We start from the raw sequence: 21443 nt of genomic DNA on the forward strand, positions 1-21443 counted from the left end.
GTAAGTAAAATTAACACAACGCTCCACTAAATAATCTGAATCTCTTCGGACAGCAAGAATGTTGCAGGGAAGAACGTTTCTGATACAGAAAGAAACAAAACTCAAAAAACGCACAGTAGATTTTTCGATGCTGGCGATTCGGATTCGAATTCCGACGAACTCTAACGGAGTTCTTGGTGGAAAAAATTATATTACGACACGTTTTTTCGAGATACTTCAGTTCCTCCAGCCTAATTCCACAGACTGTCTTCCCCCTCTCTTTAACACCGCTATACGGGCCAACCAGCACTGTAACATCCTACAGCACGTGCCGTTATGTACCCCTGGAAGGACTGCATATCATGTGGTTGTCGGGTAGCGATAAATTACTACTTTATTTCGAAACACCATGATATGATCTGCTACACAGAAAACTTCGTGTCTAAGTTAACTATAGCTTCAGTAAACGTTGTAGGCTCTGGGCCTCCCTGCTTAAGGGTATATGTACGTGAACGACCACAAATATTATCAGAAAATGCTGGCTCTAAATGTCTAAAATTTTATAACGAAATGAACTGACAACTGGACAAAAAATTACAATGTACAACAACATTTATTAGAACTTAAATATGTAATAAAAGTATGAAAAAGGTTACTAATAATATTTTTAAGAATTCATTTTTTACTTTAAATTAAATTTCCCAAAATATGACAATTTTCAGACATATTATTTTATAACTCCACAACCATTAGAGATAGAATTCTGAAATTTTGTACACTGATTTAACATTCATTTATGCAAAAGGTAGACTACAATAATGCCCATTTCTTTGAAAATAGAAAAATGAGGTCACAAAACATTATGTAAATTTTAATATATTTTATATAGGACAAATAAAAAATTAATTGTATTAAAATAAACAACTCTACATGTCTGAGAGTAGTCTACTTTTCAGAAATAAGTGTTTATTACGTCCAGGAAGAATATTAAAGATGTCAGAGAGACCATGACAATGTTATGGTTACCAAATGATGTAACTGCAGAATTTTTTTGTTTTGTTTTTTTTTTTTTCATACTCTTATAAAACTGGTTTGAAAAATATTATTAGTAACCTTTTTTATACTTTTATCATACATTTAAGTTCTAATAAGTCTTGTTGTGGTACCTTGTAATTTTTGTCCAATTGCGAGTTCATCTTATAAAATTTTAGAAATTTAGAGCCTGCATTTTCTGGTAATATTTTGGTCGTTCACGTACATATACCCTTAAGCCGACACCTGAGCTGTGACGGAGACTTCATATCAGACCGACATATAATACAGCATGTTACACTACATTGTGGACTGCTAGGACGACATAACCGGCAATTTCTTTCACAAACTCTACGTGTGTGAATCACAAAACCAGTAAACAAAACAGTAACCTTAGAAAAAGCAACCCAACCCAGTAAACAAGCCAAAAGTAGTCTGATAAAAGCAAACCTAACCTAAACTAAAAATCGGTGCAGTCAAAGCCAAGTGAACAAACCAAAAATAGCCTGAGGAAACCAAACCTAAGCAAAAATCGGTTTACCAAAAAATCATGTAACCTGACAAAACCAAATCTAACCTGATGTAAAATCGGTAAACCCAAAATCACGTAAACAAGTAACCTGAAGGAACGAAACCTAATTCATTTACCTATAAAATTAAATTAATGAATTTGTTTGTTGAAATTATTTCAATTACATTATTTGAATATTTTAGTCATCATTTTTATTAAATTATGTTAATTTCTAATACAGCAAAAATCGGTTTAAAATTAATTTAAATAAACGAAAAGTTGACCTACTGACAAAACCAAGCCTTACATGAACCAAAAATTGGTAGACACCAAAGTAACGTAAAAAAAGTAAAATTAACCCGAGGAAGCCAAAAGAGAAATCTGTAAATAAAGTAGTCTGAGAAAACACAACCTAAGATACATTGGTTTCAAGTAAACAAACCAAAGATAGTCTGAGGAAATGAAATCTAACTAAATAAAAAATTGATGCACCCAAAGCCACATAAACAAACGAAAGGGAAACCAAACCTAACCTAAAGTAAAATCAGTGGACACAAAATTCATGTTTATATACTTTTTTACTTAATCCCACACTAATTTCCATTTGAGAGCTATTTTCAAATACATTTTAACTCTTCATCATGTTGGATCCATGTATTCCACACAATTAATGAAAAAAGCATCAGCAGAAGATTCTTTATATATTGACGTTTCCTTACTTTAAAATTATGTTCTACATCACATCAGACAAGACAGCTGCTTTGCTTTTCTGACTGTTGCTATGGTTTCTGGAACTGCCGGCATAATTTGAGTGAATCGTACAGAGTGATTTATATAGAACTGACACATTTCTTTCATTAATTGTTTCAAAACGAATTGTGCTAGCGGCAACTTATTATACCTAAAATGTAGAGGAATTTTGGGAGATTATTTACCTCTATAGCAAATGTTGAAAATGTCCTCCATCCTGCATAAGGCACAACTCAACACGATTTTAACCGGGTGCATAGGTAGCTTCATGGGTGACATGTGGATTTTCGATGGCCCAATGGCGTGAGTTCTGTGAGTTCACATAACCGGATAAATGGAACCATGCTTCATCTGTGAACCATGTGATGGACAATATGGCAGGATTTTGCACAATGAACGTCTGAAACCAACGACAATAATTCAATCTTTTATCCTTATCTGGATCCTGTAGCTGATGAACAACCGTAACCCTATATGGCTTTAGGCCTGCAATTTTCGCAGCTCTCTGACACATTGAGTAGGTGTACCCTATCTCCTGCGACAAACGTCTTAATGATTTTTTGGGTGATTGCTCCAGTCGTGCTCTTACGTCAACAACAACCGTGGGAAGCCTAGATGAACGATGCTTGCCCTTTTCACTCACCAGAGATCCAGTTGTTTCCAATTTGTTTACCAGTCCCAGTATTGTGTTTCTTTTGGGAGGATTGCGAACACCAAATTCTCTCTGGTATGCCCTTTGAGTAGCTGTAATTGAATTCGTAATCCAGTATTGCTTCACAAGGAAGAGTCGTTGATTTAATGTGTACTCCATTTTCACGTTGACACAAAATGTTGAAAACAGCTGCCAACAATAGGAATAAAACATAAACATCTGCGCATCTAGTGCTGCCAACAATAGGAATAAAACATAAACATCTGCGCATCTAGTGACAAGGAATCGAAACTCTAGAACATTCTGCTTAATTTGGTGCTAAAATTGGGTCAGTGCTGCCAACAATAGGAATAAAACATAAACATCTGCGCATCTAGTGACAAGGAATCGAAACTCCAGAACATTCTGCTTAATTTGGTGCTAAAATTGGGTCATTGAATGAATTTCCAAAGGAATAATTAAAGAAAGAAATGTGTCAGTTCTATATAAATCACTCTGTATTACATTTTATGGGAAAGTAAAACCGCTCTCAAAATTTTTTCACTATTGAAAGAAAACTGGGACATGTTTCAAACTATACTAGGAAACAGGGACACATTCGAGTCCCGAGAAAACTTTTCGGGACAAAGTGCCAAACACCGGTCCTCCTGGGAACTGACTACATATCTCAATCCTTCAAAGCCGCAGTCGTGGTGGAAATTGATGATGGTGGCAATGGTCACCTTTCTCAAGTAGTTACATCCCCTTAAACCAGCACTTTCGCTTGTTACAGAAGAAATCTCAGCGTTCCTGCCTCACACGAATGAAGCTGAAGATCAGTCACCAAGATTGCAGACGTGACCATCCTGTGCCCTAGTTCCTGCGTCTGTTGTCCTTCACGTAGTGGTACAACACTTAGATTGCTTATTTCCAAATAAAACTGTAGTTACGTGTAGCAGAATTAATAAATACATCTGCAAAACTTAATGTTCGTTTATGTGTCACTTTCCTTTCATTTATCCAAGATTTCCTTCAAATTGCGACTTATTTCAATGACAGTTCGGGATGGACACACTTCTGAACATAGTCTTAAGATGTTGCTTAAAACATGCAATAATGAATTCAAGATAGCTTCGACAAACAAATACTGAAATCAAAATATAAAGCCCACATTGTAATCAAGAAAGAAGCATCATTTGCCAAGGTCACGTCCATGTAAACCTGTGCTGTATAATCCAGCATGTTTAGGCACGCTGAGTAACTCTTCGCAGACAAGTTGTCTAATGATTGGGATTACAGACTCAACAGGAAATAATTCACCGGATTGCAGCTATGAATTGTGGCAGCACGATTACAGTAATACCTGCCATATTTTTATTGATGAATAAATTGAAGACAGGAAAGCGATAACCACGCTGTTGGAGGTAAATTTTAGGTTTGTAAAAAACAAAAAGATTAATGTCAGACTTGTGTAAGATCAGTTTTCAGGCGGAAAATTCGAAAGAAAAGTCTGATCACAGTTTCAACTTTGACTATAAAGCGTCTTCTTTAATTAGGACATTGAATTGCCTTCCCTGATGGTGGAGCTGAAACGATGCGTGTAGCATGCGGTAATAAAACTAAAATCTCTCTCCACGTCATTGGCATCTCCAATTACAGTTTAAAATCCTACGAAATGGAAAGTAAAAAGCGAAAAAAGATCATCTAAGTCTTGATAGACTTAATTTAAATATTTCATGTAAACATGTAGTTGAAAAGTACCGATGGAGAAAATTTAACACGAATATGCATACAATTTAGGGCACCAATTGCACCAGGGAACTGCAGTATTTCAGAATCCATGCACACCCTGCGACGTAGGCAAAGAGAGATACCTGGGCCAAACCAGTCATTGCAATGCTCGCACCGGTTGCATAGAATCGCAATGCTGCAATCAGCCGGTTCACAGGACTGTTTCTGTTTACGGGTTAAGGTTGGTTCACAATAAACCGGAAACGAGAATCGGAACGAAAACGAAAACGGTAAAATTGTTAAAATGTGTACATTTAAATGTGAGCATTCACAATTAACGAAAAGCTTGCCGGAGCCCGGGATCGGCAACGGAGAGTTGGCCAAGTTTCAACTTTGGCGTCCACGTTTCCGATCACAGCCCAATAGATTCATTCTATTGCCATCTAAAAGCTATTTTGTTGTCGTATATTTTGTAGCAAGAAGACCGTGACATAACCTATGCATTATTTTGTTCTGTGCTGTGCATCTTGGAGCAAGTTTTATTTGAGGAGATTCTAATATTGAGTGTTGAGGAAAATCCTCACGTTTACGATAAGCGGCGCGCCTCGTATAAAGATGAGAAAATGAACACCGATCGGAAGCGAATCATATTTTATTACTGTATTGGTTGTATTACACACTACATATTCATGCTTCAATTCAATAACTACTGTTGTGTTCATTTTGTTCCATTACAAATGTTTCTTCTCTAATTATTTTAAGTTATGGTAGACTTAATATAGGTTGTGATAATAAAGATGCATGGGCATATTTATAGTACCGTACCTAATGAAATGTTTCAGTTGAAATTTCGAAGTTAGTTAACCTGTGTTTATGTTGGCTGCCTTGTACTCATGAGAGAACGCCATTGGTCAATTATACACAAATAACACCAGAATGCGTAATATCGACTTTACATATCGTTATTGACACGCATATCGATATGCATAGTCGTCTACGTTCTCGGTTTACTGTGAATCAAAAATTTTCATATTCACGTCCTCTGCTTCTCGTTTTCATTCTGGTTCTCGTTCCCGGTTTATTGTGAACCAGCCTTTATTCCTCATCTGTTCACGATGGATTTCGACAAACGAAATGTCCATCATTCAATTCCACGAACGGATCCCCTCTGCTCACCATTATCCGATTCAAGTAATCCGAATGCAATAATCCGTCTTCGAAATCATCAGCTGAGAATCTGGCTGCCACTTTAATTCACTACTAATCACCGCTACAATATGGCCGGAAAGAGACTGCCGTTGTTAACTTCCTGTTTAAGTATTAATCGAGGTTCATGCACCATGGGTTGAGTGACAATTCCATCCGATGGTTAGAGTGAGGTTTATGCACGTGGCCATCATTTCCAGTATCGGTGCCTTCTCCCTAGTCTTCGCTCCGTAAGTATAGCAGTTCCAGGATTTCAATTATTGTTAAAAAAAATGTTATGTTTTATTTAACGACGCTCGCAACTGCAGAGGTTATATCAGCGTCGCCGGATGTGCCGGAATTTTGTCCCGCAGGAGTTCTTTTACATGCCAGTAAATCTACTGACATGAGCCTGTCACATTTAAGCACACTTAAATGCCATCGACCTGGCCCGGTATCGAACCCGCAACCTTGGGCATAGAAGGCCAGCGCTATACCAACTTGCCAACCAGGTCAACTAATTATTGTTAAAAAACATGGGCGTAAGCACTGCGTTTTACAAATCTTCGACAATATGAAAGACAGATTATTTACGAGACAACCTACAGTTAGCGAAAATGAGATAGTCTAACATTACGTTGGCAATTTTACTTACTTGCGCCGCGATATATTATTTGACTACCACAAGACATAAAGAAAGAAAAGAAACTTAACCACAATCTGGGAAGTTCCTAGATATACAGTCAGTAAAAAATGTCTCCGTACAACCTACCAATATATTCTCTTTTACATAATAACATATACAAAAGTAAAACAAAAACATGCTGTTCCGTTTCTATAGATTATCCTGATTTATACTAACGGAATTATATACAATAGTTTGAAAAATAAACTAACTAACTTGTAAATTACATTGAATGAAACTGAAAACCAAAAACATAATAAAACAAAAGTCTCCGTGCACTACAGTTTATATGCATTCAAATCACATCCACTCTTCATTCAGTGATCACTTGGACCTCCTTTTGTTTTTATTGCATCCTTCATGCCTTTAGGCATTGTTTGTACTAGTTATCTTGTTTTCTTTGGCTCAATGTTGTCCCATTCTTCTAGAATTTTTCTCTCAATTGTTGCTTGCTTCTCATCTTGTGTTTTTTCAGCCTTCGTTCCATTTCATCTCATAAATGTTCTATAGGGATCATGTCGGGATATTGGGGAGGAGTATAGAGCTGTTTTTTGTATTGTACAATAACCAGAGCTTTACATTTGAGGCAGTGTGTTTAGAGTCATTGTCTTGATCAAAGATAAATGTCTCACTGATGTTGAGTTTTCCAGCATTGTCATGTAGGCTTTCCTTAAGGATGTTCAAATATTGTATCCAGTCCATAGTCTCGTCAACAAAAACCAAATTTCCTACACCTGCAGCACTCATGCAGCCCCAAACAAGAACATTACTTCCTCCATGTATTACAGTAGGGCACAAATTCTTGCTCTGTAATTGTTCACTTGGCTTTCTCCATACCATTGTCCTACCATCCGAATCACTGAAGATGATGACTGAATTCCAGGAGTCCTGCGGTTTGTTAACATGCTCCTTGGCGAAAGCCAATCTCTTCTGCTTGTTGACGTTGCTCACATAGGGCTTCTTTCGGGCAACTCAGCCATGGTAACCTTCGTCTTTTATGACATTTATTATAGGCTGAGATACCACCTTTATCCCATAATCTTCTTTAACCATGGCCGTCAATCTCTGTGCAATTATGTTTGGATTTTCTCTGATGGATATCAATACTGCCCGTCTATTGTTGGATTCCAGTTTCTTGGATCGTTCTGATCGACTTCTACTAACCAGTTATTTCGTGTCATTGTACCTTTCAAACACATATTGTACAGAAGAGGGGGTTTTTTTTTTACATTTTCTGCTATTTTTTATCGACTGTCCTTCCTTTCTCAACTTAACAATTTGGTATTTCCATTGTAGTCACAAATTTTGCTGCATTTTACCTTACTACAGTCACAGACAACTCTATACTGACTCTGCAGTTTTCTGAACAACAAACACAGGTTCTCTTACACCAGTGCTACCCGTTCGGAGACTTTATGTACTCTCCTTTAGTTTTGAGTTCTGTCGTGTTTACAAGAAATTTTACAGAGGTAACTGCGCTGTTTTCTGTAGGTATTAACCGTAAACAGAGTATATTTCACGCAATAATAAAATTTATTTTTTTATTATATATTTAATCAAATTTTTTCACAAATATTTACATGCAAGCCTGGTGTACGGAGACATTTTTTACTGACTGTATGTTTGTTTTTAAGTTAACCTTTGTTCTGTATTGTGATGGTAGATGTCCAGTCCAGCTTGTGGTATGACCCCCGTATCGTTGACGCTGAAAAGACTGAAGGTAGAATTACGGAAATTGAAAGACTACGAGATTCAATGGAGACAGAAGGAAATATTACAAAAAACACGTAAATAGAAGGGAGGAGAGCTAAAGAAGATCGATTCTTGGATGGGAAAGAGAAAGAATACGGAATAGGGTCAACTAAAATATGGGTGTAGGCCTACTCGCCCAATGAAGCAGGCCTTGCAGCAGAATAACATGAAACGAAACTAATCTACTTCTTTCCATAGAAGAAGCTTCAAGAGAAGATAAAATAACGGTTAGCATATCTGCCAGTGAAACAAGCGGGCCCGGGTTCGAATCCTGGTTGGGACAAATTACCTGGCTGTTATTTTTTCTGGGGTTTTCCGTCAACACATTAAGAGCAAATGCTGGGTAACTTTCGGCGCTGGATCCCGGATTCATTTCGCTGGCTTATATTACTAAGATCTTTGGAATGCTTTCAAATGACGTGATTCAGTGCAGACTTCATTCATTACAATATCGAGTTTCCAAAATGTGATTTTCCTTTTACGAGGGCAAACAGAGAACTCTCAAACTCAGGGACGACCGTGATTTTGCAGACACAAAGAATATCAGAGAATGCAGTGTGAGACAACCCTCTGACAGAACTATGTGAAACAGATGTTTATCAGTTAACTTGCGAAATGTGTAACGAAGCTATCCACACGTAAGTTAGACATCAGACCGCGGAGAGGTTCCGAAAGACGTCGACCATTTAATTCGCGGCGTTTCCATGCCACAAGTGGCCTTCAGGAGAGGCGTGGTACGTCTTGTAATGATACACTCGGGACATATATGAGGGCTCAAACCGTGGACAGCCACCATTTCCCTCTTTGTACCGTTGAGGTCAGCAATGCTGCGTGTTGCGTCGTTGGTCATCGTTGTCGTTGTCCTCGTGGGAGCAGCGCTGGGCGAGGACCACGTGAGTGCCTGCAGATAAGTTACAAAGAGCCTCGAAATGACAGCTTTGGCCAAAGTCATACTCTACTTCTGAGGTTTTTTGTATTTTTAACCTTTTAGAAAACCGATATTTTTAAGCAATAATTTTCATTAAAGGCACACTGTTAGGTCTTTTGACAGAAGGATAGTTTCCTTTGCAAAACTACCAACTTTCCTTTTTCTCAGTGCTTGTTTTTTGTGCATGTTATTGTTTTGAATAAATGTCGAAAATCGGAATCAGAACGCATGGAAAAGACTGTAGCAGAGGCATCATTTAGGGGACGGACACAGGGTAGTTCAATTCTTTCCCCTTAGTTTAAGACTAAAGAAATTATAACTAAGTAGTATTATGCTATAATAGCGGTTGTTACCTATTGTAAATAAAAGTACAATGTTTTGTTAATTGAAATTAAAATTCCTTTACTAATAAAACTGTGTTTACACTATCAGTTTGTTCATACCTAAATCATATTACCTGGAAGTCTATGTAATTACGTACAGTATACTTGGGAGGAAATTAAACACAGAATAAATATGGGAAATGCCTGTTATTATTCGGTTGAGAAGCTTTTGTCGTCCAGTCTGCTGTCAAAAAATCTGAAAGTTAGAATTTATAAAACAGTTATATTACCGGTTGTTCTTTATGGTTGTGAAACTTGGACTCTCACTTTGAGAGAGGAACATAGGTTAAGAGTGTTTGAGAATAAGGTGCTTAGGAAAATATTTGGGGCTAAGAGGGATGAAGTTACAAGAGAATGGAGAAAGTTACACAACACAGAACTGCACACATTGTATTCTTCACCTGACATAATTAGGAACATTAAATCCAGACGTTTGAGATGAGCAGGGCATGTAGCACGTATGGGCGAATCCAGAAATGCATATAGTGTGTTAGTTGGGAGGCCGGAGGGAAAAAGACCTTTAGGAGGCCGAGACGTAGATGGGAAGATAATATTAAAATGGATTTGAGGGAGGTGGGATATGATAATAGAGACTGGATTAATCTTGCTCAGGACAGGAACCAATGGCGGGCTTATGTGGGGGCGGCAATGAACCTCCGGGTTCCTTAAAAGCCAGTAAGTAAGTAAGTATAAGTAGGATGGTGTGGAAACTGGAAATGTATTTAAAGTGGGGTAAAGCTGAACATAATACAAAGTATAAACCATATCAGCCATATTTATAACTTAAATAATGAAAAAAAAAAACTTGAGAAATGGAGAAAAAGTTAATTTAAAAAATATGTTCAATGCATCTGATATCATGGTTCAATTTTTTAAGAACAAATTTACTCCCCCAGCGGTCAAATTTACCCCAATTTACTGTAATGAAAATAATTCCTTTCAGAGAAATAGCAAGGGATTACGTCACATTATATACCCTATAAGATCTTAACTAAACAATCTGCCCAATTGACGTCCTGGACTGTAGATCCAGTCAATTCGTCGACAATCTCAAATCAAGCCACTAAAGCACAGCAGGGCATGTCACACACTGACGCGTGTTTGTTCTTAGTTCGCGTCTCTGACGGACGACCAGAAGGAGATGCTGAAGATGCTGCACGACAACTGCGTGGGGGACTCCGGGGCAGACGAAGGTAAGGACAGAAGTGCTAGGTACCACGTGGTTTGTCTGGTTTAGGGCCTATATGACGGGATAGTCTGTTTCTTTTGTCTGCTCTGGTAACCATAACAACACACAGTAGCATATCATGGCAAGATAAAAATATACTAATTAAGTATAATTTACAGGTCTGATCGAAAAGGCCAGGGCGGGAGACTTTGTGGAGGACGACAAGCTGAAGGTAAGCACCGCACATGCCCAACAATTGGTTATCAGCGTGTCTTTTTCTCCTGTTCCATTTCTGCTCTTATTCGATACTTATTCTGTCCCTTAGCGCTGTATAACTCTATATGCCAGAGGTCTCCAAATTTTCTCGCTCTTAGGAGTCCTTTGCGTTTTAGAATTTTTTCCCACGGCGTCACTATAGTCGCGACGCTGTTATTCCCGGCGTGACTCCTCCTCTTTGCTTACGTCTTAGAAAGTGAGGCTCTATAAAGTCTAGGTAGGTAGTATCGTTCGCCATTTTTGTTCTTTCGTTGCCGAGCTATCATACGAGGAATCTATTTGCCGCACCGTTAAACATTATCATGTCGTAGCTCCTATGATAATAAATCAAACGCACTGTAATTGAGCAAATAATTGAGCGGCAAATAACGTCTTCGTGTGCTTTCTGCGAACGCCAACGAAAGAGCCAAAATGGCGGGCGATTATATTAAGTATTTATCGAGCCTTAAGAAATGAATAACGTCTTCCTCAGCGAATCACAAGACGCACACGTTTAAATGTAGCCGATCTGCAACGCGATTGGCTGCCGGAAATTAGAGCGACGGGACTATAGATCAAGAGACACCCAACACTTCCACTTAGAAAACTTAGAGTACTCAGTGCAAAGAATAACACGATATCATTTGAAAGAAAAAAATGTTTTATTTCATTTCTATATAATCACAATTAGTGACGAGATGCTCGCCACCTGTGTAGTATGGTCTGATGGCGTACTGCACAGGACAGATAAACAGTACAAAACAGAAGGGAATGACGACAAGAAGTGAAAACGTCACTATTATAGCATGTGGCCCGCGCTCTGTTGACACGTTTCCAAATTAAAATTCAACTAATGCCGTCGAGTTTTTACTATAGTTCAACTCATTCAATTACTATTAACTAACCTAGTTTTTCAGTAGCAGATAATAGTAATTTATGGCACCAGAGAGTAAAGTAGGATTTTATTCGTGAGTGGAAAGTTCAGCGTCCCAGACGTAGCCGAGGTATCCAATAATTTGCACGGGACAATGAAATCCATCTACTCTAGCATTGCATACAATATTTCACGCGTTACCAGTATCTAAACCAGAGCACACAAGAACAGATAGATGGGTCCAGGTAAAAGGGCTCACCCCACAAAAGAATTCTGACAGCTTAAAACAGTGGTTTGATCCCCGTCAGCTTGCCAAAGTCATCGTTAAACAAAATCGGTTCCTTCCCAAAGTAATGTTATTCGTCTGGTAGAATTTTGAAGATGTCATTCACTGGGCGTTTGTACCGAACGGACGGGCAGTTGATTCTCGATAGGTAGAATAAGTTCATGAAATTCTGAAAGAGAGTTTTCCAGCATTAGTCAATGCAAATAGAATTCTCTTGCACCAGGACAATGCAAGACCCATACTAGAATTGGAAGGAATAGAACTGTTGTCACACCCGGTATACAACCCTGATCTTGCGCCTTCAGATTACCCATGACTCACTTCCGTGTGCAAGAAATTTCCATAACTTGGAAACCGCTGAAATGAGTATCACCGAATTCTTGGTATCAAAACCAGAAACTAGTATCGTCGTGGTATAACAAACCTCGTTGAAAGGTGTTAGAATCTAATGACCTTTACTTTGAAGATTAGATTAATATCTTAACACAGCACACTCCAGCTAAAACGTTGCTTCAGATCCGACATCACTTACAGGCAGTAAGAGTACTAACATTGTAACATATTAGTTTAATTTCATCAATTCAATTTTTAGATTTAGTTTTCTATAGGAAACAAAAATGCAATTCTACAATGTAATGGCAGTCCCCTATTCTTTTATATCGAAGTGAAAGTTGGGTTACAACAAAACCTGAAGTTAGTAAAATACAAGCGGCAGAGATGAGATTCTTGCGGAAAGTAAAAGGATGCACGAGATTGGATAGAATTAGAAATGAAGATATCAGGCAGGAACTAGGAGTATACCCACTTATTGATAAAATAGACAATTACAGACAAGATTGGAAATTACATGCAGAGAGAATGGACGACTACAGACTTCCTAAGAAAGCAATAAATTATAAACCAAAAGGACGAAGAGATCAGGGACGACCGATGAAAAGATGGAACGATCTTTGAAGCCGGAACGGGCAATTGCCCATACCATGAAGTGAAGAAGAAGAAGAAGAAGTTTTCTACAGGCCTACTTTATAAAATTTGCCATTATTATCATTGCAATACTTATTACTTTCATTTTTATCGCCATATTAGTATTATATCTATTGTCTTAGTCTACTATTGGTCAACCGCTATTGGCTGACATGTTAATATTAATACATGAATATGCTAAATGATTATTATTAATAATCATATAATGTAAATAAAACTTCATATATCTTTTTACAGGGATATATGGCGTGCATTTTCCAGCAACTGGGAGCGGTGAGTAGACCATTTCAATCTGTGTTAGATACTAGCATTAGTTATTCTGTAAGTTCCACTGGGTTATTATAATTGTATCGCTCCTTCCGTAAGAAAACACCAGGTTTCTCTCAGCGTCCTGGTCAATATTAATTACCAGTCAACAAATTCAAACTTTTTTCGTGTATCTGGTGTGTAAATGTGTGGATTTACCTAATTTTGGGTGCTGAATTCAGTGGAAAAATCAGTTTCTTTCTATCACATCACATTTTCTAGATACACAGCACTAACACAAAGAAACTAATGCGATATTGGTAAATATGGACCATTTTAAATTCAAGCATAACACAATATTTAAAGCCCCACTATTCTGAATATATGCTTTAAACCTTAAAAAATATAAGTAATTAAATTGCGCCTCGAAAGTGCTAGCTATTAAATAAAAGTAACTACTTCAAGTAAGGAATTGTTGACTACAGTTTCATTTTGGAAGAGGAAAAAGAAAAATTAATAAAAACATATGCAACCTCGACAGCGAGCTATGTTAGCTTAGATTATATGCAGTAGTTGTAGGAGTCTCCGAAGTTTACGCCTGCAGTAAACTCTCGATAAACTGGGATGTTTATTATCCAGGACGAACAGTAGTGAAATCCATTTCGTGAATAATGTTTTTAATATACTGTACCCTAATTATTAAAACCATGTTTTAACTTCAAATTTTCAAAATCATCCCACACAGTATTCAAAACTGCATGTGCTTAACCTACAAAACACACGACTAATCGTGATACTATTGCGATCATATTATATCATCCTATTAAAAATTGCATTGGGTCTTTCTGCAACTACAGAAAAAAATACAAGGAATTCAATCTCGATAGTCCCTTCCCTATAAAAAGAAACACATTGGTGGCTGCATATCCCGTTATTAGCGTACGGTTCCTAAACACTAATGATTAAAGAGGGCAATATTCACCTTCGACATAGTTCCTATTTTTTTATTCGTGCACCTCGTTCTCAAAGTTCTTGTTTAGGTTCATGAACATTCAATTTACACGTATCTATATTCTGCATACTGCAGATTTCCCCACCCATCTCTTAAGGGGAATCGCTCAATATTATACAGGTTTACGTTATTATTTATTGTAAATTAAATTAAATTATGAGGTAAGAAAATATTGAATTATATTAAATTATACTAGGTGATACAAAATAATTGTAAATATAATTTTGACACGCACAGGAAACCAACAAGCGGGAAAACGTAATCAACTGTAGCATATGACATAACATAGCCCTACAACATGTTGCGCCGCATGGAACGCTCCTGCCATCTAGTGGTAAAACTTCGCATAAGATATCCCTATAGGTAAGGGTCCTCAGTCAAGCCCCTGGTACAATGTGTTGCAGCTGGATGACGACGGAGTGCCGGACATGGACACCATGATCGACATGTTGCCGGACAGCATGCAGGATCGAGGGGGCAAGATGATCAGAGCCTGCAAGAGTGTCAGTAAGTACGGAGCAGCATCATATGCCACCGCTACATTAATACATTGTATTTGAATGCGTGATTCTGAAAGTAGAGGAGGAGGCAAGACCGACCAATGCGTTCTCACTGTAGTTAAATTCATAGTTGCGGTCGTATCGCGTCAAAAGATGTAGACGATTATATCCCATTACAACTGTTTCCGAGTTCTCTGCATTTAACATATATACAAAGTGAACCGTAACTAATGTACCGGTAATTAATTTCGAGGGGTTATTTTTTTTTTAATATTTCAAACAAAAAAACGTTTAATACAATTTTGCTCGCTTTTGCTTCCTTTTCAAGAAACAAATCTATAACTTACGGAACATTTCATAGCGTATTTTGGGGAAGCTACTGAATATAGTCATTAGTCGTGAATCACCCTGTATATGTATGTATCAGTGCTATATGTCATTTTGAGGATAAAATGTCATATGAATATAGGTCCGATTATCATTACTTTGAAAGTTATTCCTAAAAATGCAAACGTCACACTGTGAATCAGGCTTTGGAGTTGCATTCTACAAACGTAAACTAAACGGAGGGTGGAGCAGTGACGTAAAGTACGGGGGAGAAGGGGAAGATGGGTCTGGTGACTAACAGCTGCGCCTAGGTACGGAATGCGCGCGCCATTCACATCCGTGCGGCCAAATGCATTGAAATGGAAGGAGGGATATTTTGAAAATATGCTTCCAAATTGATGTACCGTCATTTCCCATAACTATGGTCCACGATACAAACATTCAAAGAACACTGTAGAAGTAACATAGACCGTTCGTAGATAGCTGCAGTGACTTGACTTCAAACTACAGTAGGCTGCAACAAAAATATAGATAAACGAGGTACTACGTTATGGAGTACAAAATTTGAATATTTGTATCGTGGACCATAGTTATAGGAAATCACGGTATGTTATTTTATGATTAATACATTATTTTGAATTAATATTTCTGTGTATTTTAAGTAAATAATTTTTAGTTCTGCTCAAAACCACTGCTAGTTTAGTAGGATTCAATCAGCTGTACAACTTCTTAACGGTTGATAATGGGACTCGTGTTCATATGACATTTTATAATACCTAAAGCGCGGGTCATTAGTCTTGGATCACCCTGTATACACGGGCCTATCTATTTATAAGTAGTATCATATCTCAAAATAGCTATATAAAATTTGGTTGTGTACTGAGCATATTAGGCAACTGTAGCAAATGTCTTGTGATTGTAAATGTTTATATTATCGTCAATTCGGAGTTTTGGTGCTCACAAATTGGCTTACATTTTGTGAGGACAGCTACAGGAGAGACTGAGGTTAAATATGTAAGCTTGATAACATATCGAATCCAAATAAATCCATGAATATGAGGCATTGCACTTCCAGCTTTGCACACACAGTAGACAAGCATGATTTCCGTTTCTCGTCTGTCCACAGGTGGGAGCAATGCAGGCGATACGGCGTTCAAGCTCAACATGTGTTTCTTCAAAGCCGATCCTGGGGTAAGTAGAATGCCCAAATTCAAAATATTTTTTTCTTCCTTGTATTAATACTCGTATTTTGTTTAATGTAGCTTTCCTGTTTTATCTTTCATCACTTACAATGCTCGATGTAGGCTATATCCATTAAAGATACGTCAGAAGTGCAGCACTATTTCATATTAATAGTTTTTAGTTTCAATTCTAACAACTCTTCTTTCAATTTTCAGTACTACTTCATGATATAATGAAAGCAGAATATCAAAAGGTAAGAAATCGTATGTGTCAATATTATTCAATTATTGTTAACGTTGTCTTCACAGTGGAATTCATTTGCAGATGTTCAGACGTAAATTTAGTGTTCATTGATAATAATCAATAGACTTCGTTGAATTGCCACACGCAGCATGCAATCAGGTTGCCGATGTACGGTAGTATAGAGGAGATGAGCCACCGCCCGGTCTCGTAGTATAAGCAGTTTATGTTAAGAGTTGTGACCGGTCCAAATAGATGGAGCAGCTACAGCTAATGTATACCTACGTAAGCACTTGTTTTTGCATTACTGTGGTTGGAATAGTCAAAGCTTAACATTTGTTCAGTGCAGACAAGAATTCAATCAAACATACTACAATGAGAGTGTTGCTGTTCCAAATAATTGCCCTGGAATACCCTTACCCCCGCAACCAGTCTTGACCCGTTGGGAAACGTTGTTGGATGCTGTTAATTATTATGCAGAATATTACGGCAAAATAATGGAGGTAACTGATGCATTGGATAGCACAGACAGTTCCGCTGTTGCAGCTGTAAAATCATTGCCTTCTGAACAGCTATTGGAAGATATTCTGTTCAATGATTCTAATTTTAAAATCTTGTCCAAAAGCATCACCCTGTTAGAATTGTCTAAACTACAACTCTCAGAGGCCTTTAATATAGTGGATAAAGTATCACAAACCGTTATCCAAAATAACAATGTACTAATTTCAGAAAAAGTGAAACGTAAGTTGAGGAACATTATTGCTAAAAATTCTGCCTATTCACAACATCGTATTATAAATTATGTACTATCAGGTCACGACAAGACGTCTGAAATTGGTGTACTAAAAAGTAGTGACTTTCCGTTCTTCAAATATGCACCTATTACATCGTGTGATATTGAACGTATATTTTCCCAATATAAAAACTGTTTGAGTGACCATCGGAGGAGGTTCACTTTGCAGTCGCTCAAAATGTACGTAACTCTTCACTGCAATGCACATATTCAAGGATGATATGAGTCAGTGGCGTATACTGGTTAAAGGGTTTGGGCTACCGCTGACCCTATTATTACACAAAATATATCTAACAATTACTTTAATTTTAATTACTATGGTAAAACTAATAATACAAAATTATTACATTATGTTATATTATAAACTTTTTCTTTTGTAATTTCCTTGGGCTACCGCCGGTAGCCCGCAAAATACGCCCCTGATGTGAGTATCTTACATTAAATTTTAAGAGTTAATATATCTCCCTATAAAATAATTGTGTATTTATATGTTTAGACATTTCCTACTTCAATGATCATTCATTATATTTCTTGAATGCAGGACAAAGGTTTTATTGTAACCGCAGTATACTGCTTAGTGTTTACATCGGAGGCATACTCCATCCGTTGCACGTCCTCTTCTCATACAGTCTATACCGCGTGCATAGTAAACCTTACGATTCTTGTGACAATTCCACGAAGTCTAATAATCAACAATAAAAATTTAACGTGGATTATTTATTATATCACAGCGGCATGACAGATCCAATAGAAAATATTATTGAAGTCATTCTGTGCAATTATTACGATGTACAACGCCTCTGACATTGTGTTCCTGGAGCAAGAAACTGGCACGAGTTTCCAACCTCAAGAATGAAATCCCGTGTAATTCGAATCACGTGGTTGCTTTTTAAAGAGCTTAATGTTCATTAATATAGTTTTGTCAGTTTTTAAAAGATTTATGTAAGATTAGGCCTATAAGAATTTCACGAAGGTCTTAGCTAACTGTACTTGGAAACCGTACGCCAGTTTTTTTTTAAATAAACAAATTAAGCGAACTATATTACACAAAAAGTGTTAGCATTATTACATATCGATGGTGTTTTGTAAAAAGGGCACTATCAACAAAATCAGATCTAAAAAAATTAAGATCAATCTTTTAATAAAATGAGTTACCTCATCTGCGTATTTTCACTATTTATTTGTTTAATTTTCCATATATCAAGGAAATGAGTCGATGGGGAAATGATTATAAATCAATAACAGAAAAAGAAACAATATTCGGGAAAGGGCGTAGTTCCACGTCAAAATATGTTTCCCTATTCACGTCAAATGTTTTTACTTGTGAACTGTCACACGTCCTTGAAATGTTCTAGTCTTTGCATCGCATATCTGTAATTCAAATGTCCATCTGTTGCAGATAGCGACCCCAGCAGTCAACTCTTGCTGATGATGACGTCTTTTCCTCTCGACGGTCTGCAATATCTGAAGAGCTTCCGAATTGTTTCCTAGAAAACTAATTTCCCTCTCTGTTAATTTGTTCCTTAACTATCTGCGCATGTGCAGTTGAATGTAACAATGCCGGCGTCAAGTTCCATGCAATACACGTCACACTATGTTCTATGTAATAATGGTAGTGTTAATAAAGTGCTCGATAATTTTAAAAGCAAATTCATGAAGCATGAGCGAGTATTTCCAGAACTTTGTGCAGTAACGACCATCATTCCCGCTTACATTTTTCGTGGTTTCCCCAAGTCCCTCCAGATGGGATAGCACCACGACCCAAATCCTTCCCAATCTCAAGGACTTACCTCTAAATCCACAGGCAAATCCCCTGCTGTGTGGGAGAAAAGCATTGAGCCTTTTGGCCTTGAGGTAAGTCTCCAGAGTTCAGCGGCTGCTTGAATTTTTTTCCGACTGAACCGCTCTCCAAATTAAGTGAGAGTAAAAGTAAACATGGAAATAAACGATGCTGCGAGCATTTAATCTTTTTAAGCAGATTTCTGTAGCGAAAGACGGTAAGCTATTGAACTATAATTGTTTTTTTTTTTTTTTGAAAGATGGGACATGACAGTCAAGCGGCCGAGCTTGGAACTACAGTGCTATGTTGCCAATATGGACTACCACGCTGCCAGCTGATGGAAGCTAGCAATTGATGTTAAGATGGCTGATGTTAAAACATTCATTGACAATTGACGTGAAGGTAAGAAAACAATACAAAAATCGACAGAGAATCAAAGACGAAACGTTCCAATGCTAACATTGTGTGCACAATAAATGTCGCCAAGAGAGCTATTAAGCACTCGGCACGTGCGAACTGTAAGTTTGGCAACTCAACAGTTGTTACCATGGCAACAGGCCTACCACGCTATGTGACATTCACTTGTTTTTCCGATCGCAACGCTCCTGTCATGTCCCATCTTTCAAAAAAACAAGTATAGGCCTACAGATTTGAGAAACTGTTTAAAAATGGCAAACGAACACACAGCTACGAAGAAACAGAATTTCTCGAATGATTGCATTTATCGACGGGAAGTAATTGACTTCAACAGATAAATATTTGGTTGTATGGGATCCTTTAAAAACAACCCTTTACTATAATTTCTCAGATATTATATTATACCATCTAGCGCGATAGGCCTGCCATCTATCAGTGGAAATATGGACCCCCGGCAAAACGTGTCTTCTGTGGATGCTCACATTGGCTGTGAAATTTAACTCAATGGATAATTATTTAACGACGCTGTATTAAATACTAGGTTATTCAGCCTCGATGCAACTGGTGATAGAGAGATGGAACTTATTTATCTTTTTACTTGCTTAGTAATTTATTTCTTTACTTACTAATTTGCTTATTAATTTATTTGTTTTCCTGATTTACTTAGGGCCTATTTGTGCGTTTCTTGGTTCCTAATATATTTATTTATATGCTTGTTAATTTATTCATTCGTTTACTTGCTTGCTAATTTATTATTAATTGTTTATTTAATTGCTTAATTTCTTTATCATCATGAACAACATTCTACGTATTAGACCCATTGCTGTTACGGTCTCTATCCGTCGTTTTTAGGTCTTCCTAGGTTTCTGCGACTTCTTGGAATGTATGATAGGATTAACGAAGTTACAGTGCCAGAATGGATAATTCTGTAAACGTTACATAGACATTTCAGTCCTGATATCCATATTATATTTTATCATTTTGATTTTAAAGGCGTTATTCAAGTCACAAGGATATTAACAATTTGCTGGCCTCTGAATTTATATGATACAGGCCTCTACTACTTCGGCACGTCTAAACCAACTTTAAGCCAGATCAAAGTAACAACCTGCCTTTCTTAATTCCACGACTATAATTTCAGACGATCTACCTGATGGAAATGTCAACTGCTTTTCTTTTTATTTAACTGTTGTCTATGAAGTGCTTCACCGTACTCGTTTAGACCTATTGTGATTAAGATTCATGCAACACTACACGCAGTCCAGAGTTCAATTCCAGCCTTCAGAAGCTTTTGATATCTACTTCCATCAACTACAAACATCATTTTCACTAGTCACCGTCTCCATTCAACCAAACCTCCTACCCCGTCTCACTGAACTCTGTCAACTTACTACATCAAAAGCGGAAAACAAAACAAGACTAGCGAGCGTTAGGGACTTGTCTTCAACCAGCGCTGGAAGATAAAGGGGCTAAGTTTTAAACGGAATTTCCTTATCGCAGAGTAGTGTATGCATTTATAGTGTTTAGATTCAACTGCGAGTATAATATATTTTCAGGTCAGGGCTGAGGGATATTAATCCAGCCTCCCCTATCTCAAGTGTTTTTTTGTGCTCTGTTGTTTTCCTGAAATAAGGTATTTTCTTAATTTTTCCAGATATTGTAAAATGACTCATGAAGTTTACGATCCAATTGCAATACAACCTATCGTATTTCTTTTCTCATTTTCTATGTACGCTACGTTCAAGTCTTTTCCTTGAATTAAGAGTTGATTAGGCCTACATGTGTAAACCTAAGGATTTACAATTACCAAAA

At 37.4% G+C, this 21443-nt stretch overlaps 1 protein-coding gene across 1 annotated transcript; it reads left to right on the plus strand.

Moving 5' to 3' along the window:
* The first annotated feature begins 9044 nt into the window (after positions 1-9044).
* On the plus strand, positions 9045-19084 carry LOC138713935 (general odorant-binding protein 83a-like). Its single transcript, XM_069846476.1, has 8 exons — positions 9045-9149; positions 10679-10760; positions 10915-10967; positions 13372-13407; positions 14797-14899; positions 16346-16410; positions 16617-16654; positions 18834-19084. The coding sequence occupies exons 1-7, from the start codon at positions 9081-9083 to the stop codon at positions 16632-16634; spliced, it is 426 nt and encodes a 141-aa protein (XP_069702577.1). The 5' UTR covers positions 9045-9080; the 3' UTR covers positions 16635-16654; positions 18834-19084.
* Positions 19085-21443: the final 2359 nt, after the last annotated feature.

This window comes from Periplaneta americana, chromosome 14, assembly GCF_040183065.1.
Source record: "Periplaneta americana isolate PAMFEO1 chromosome 14, P.americana_PAMFEO1_priV1, whole genome shotgun sequence".
NCBI lineage: Eukaryota > Metazoa > Arthropoda > Insecta > Blattodea > Blattidae > Periplaneta > Periplaneta americana.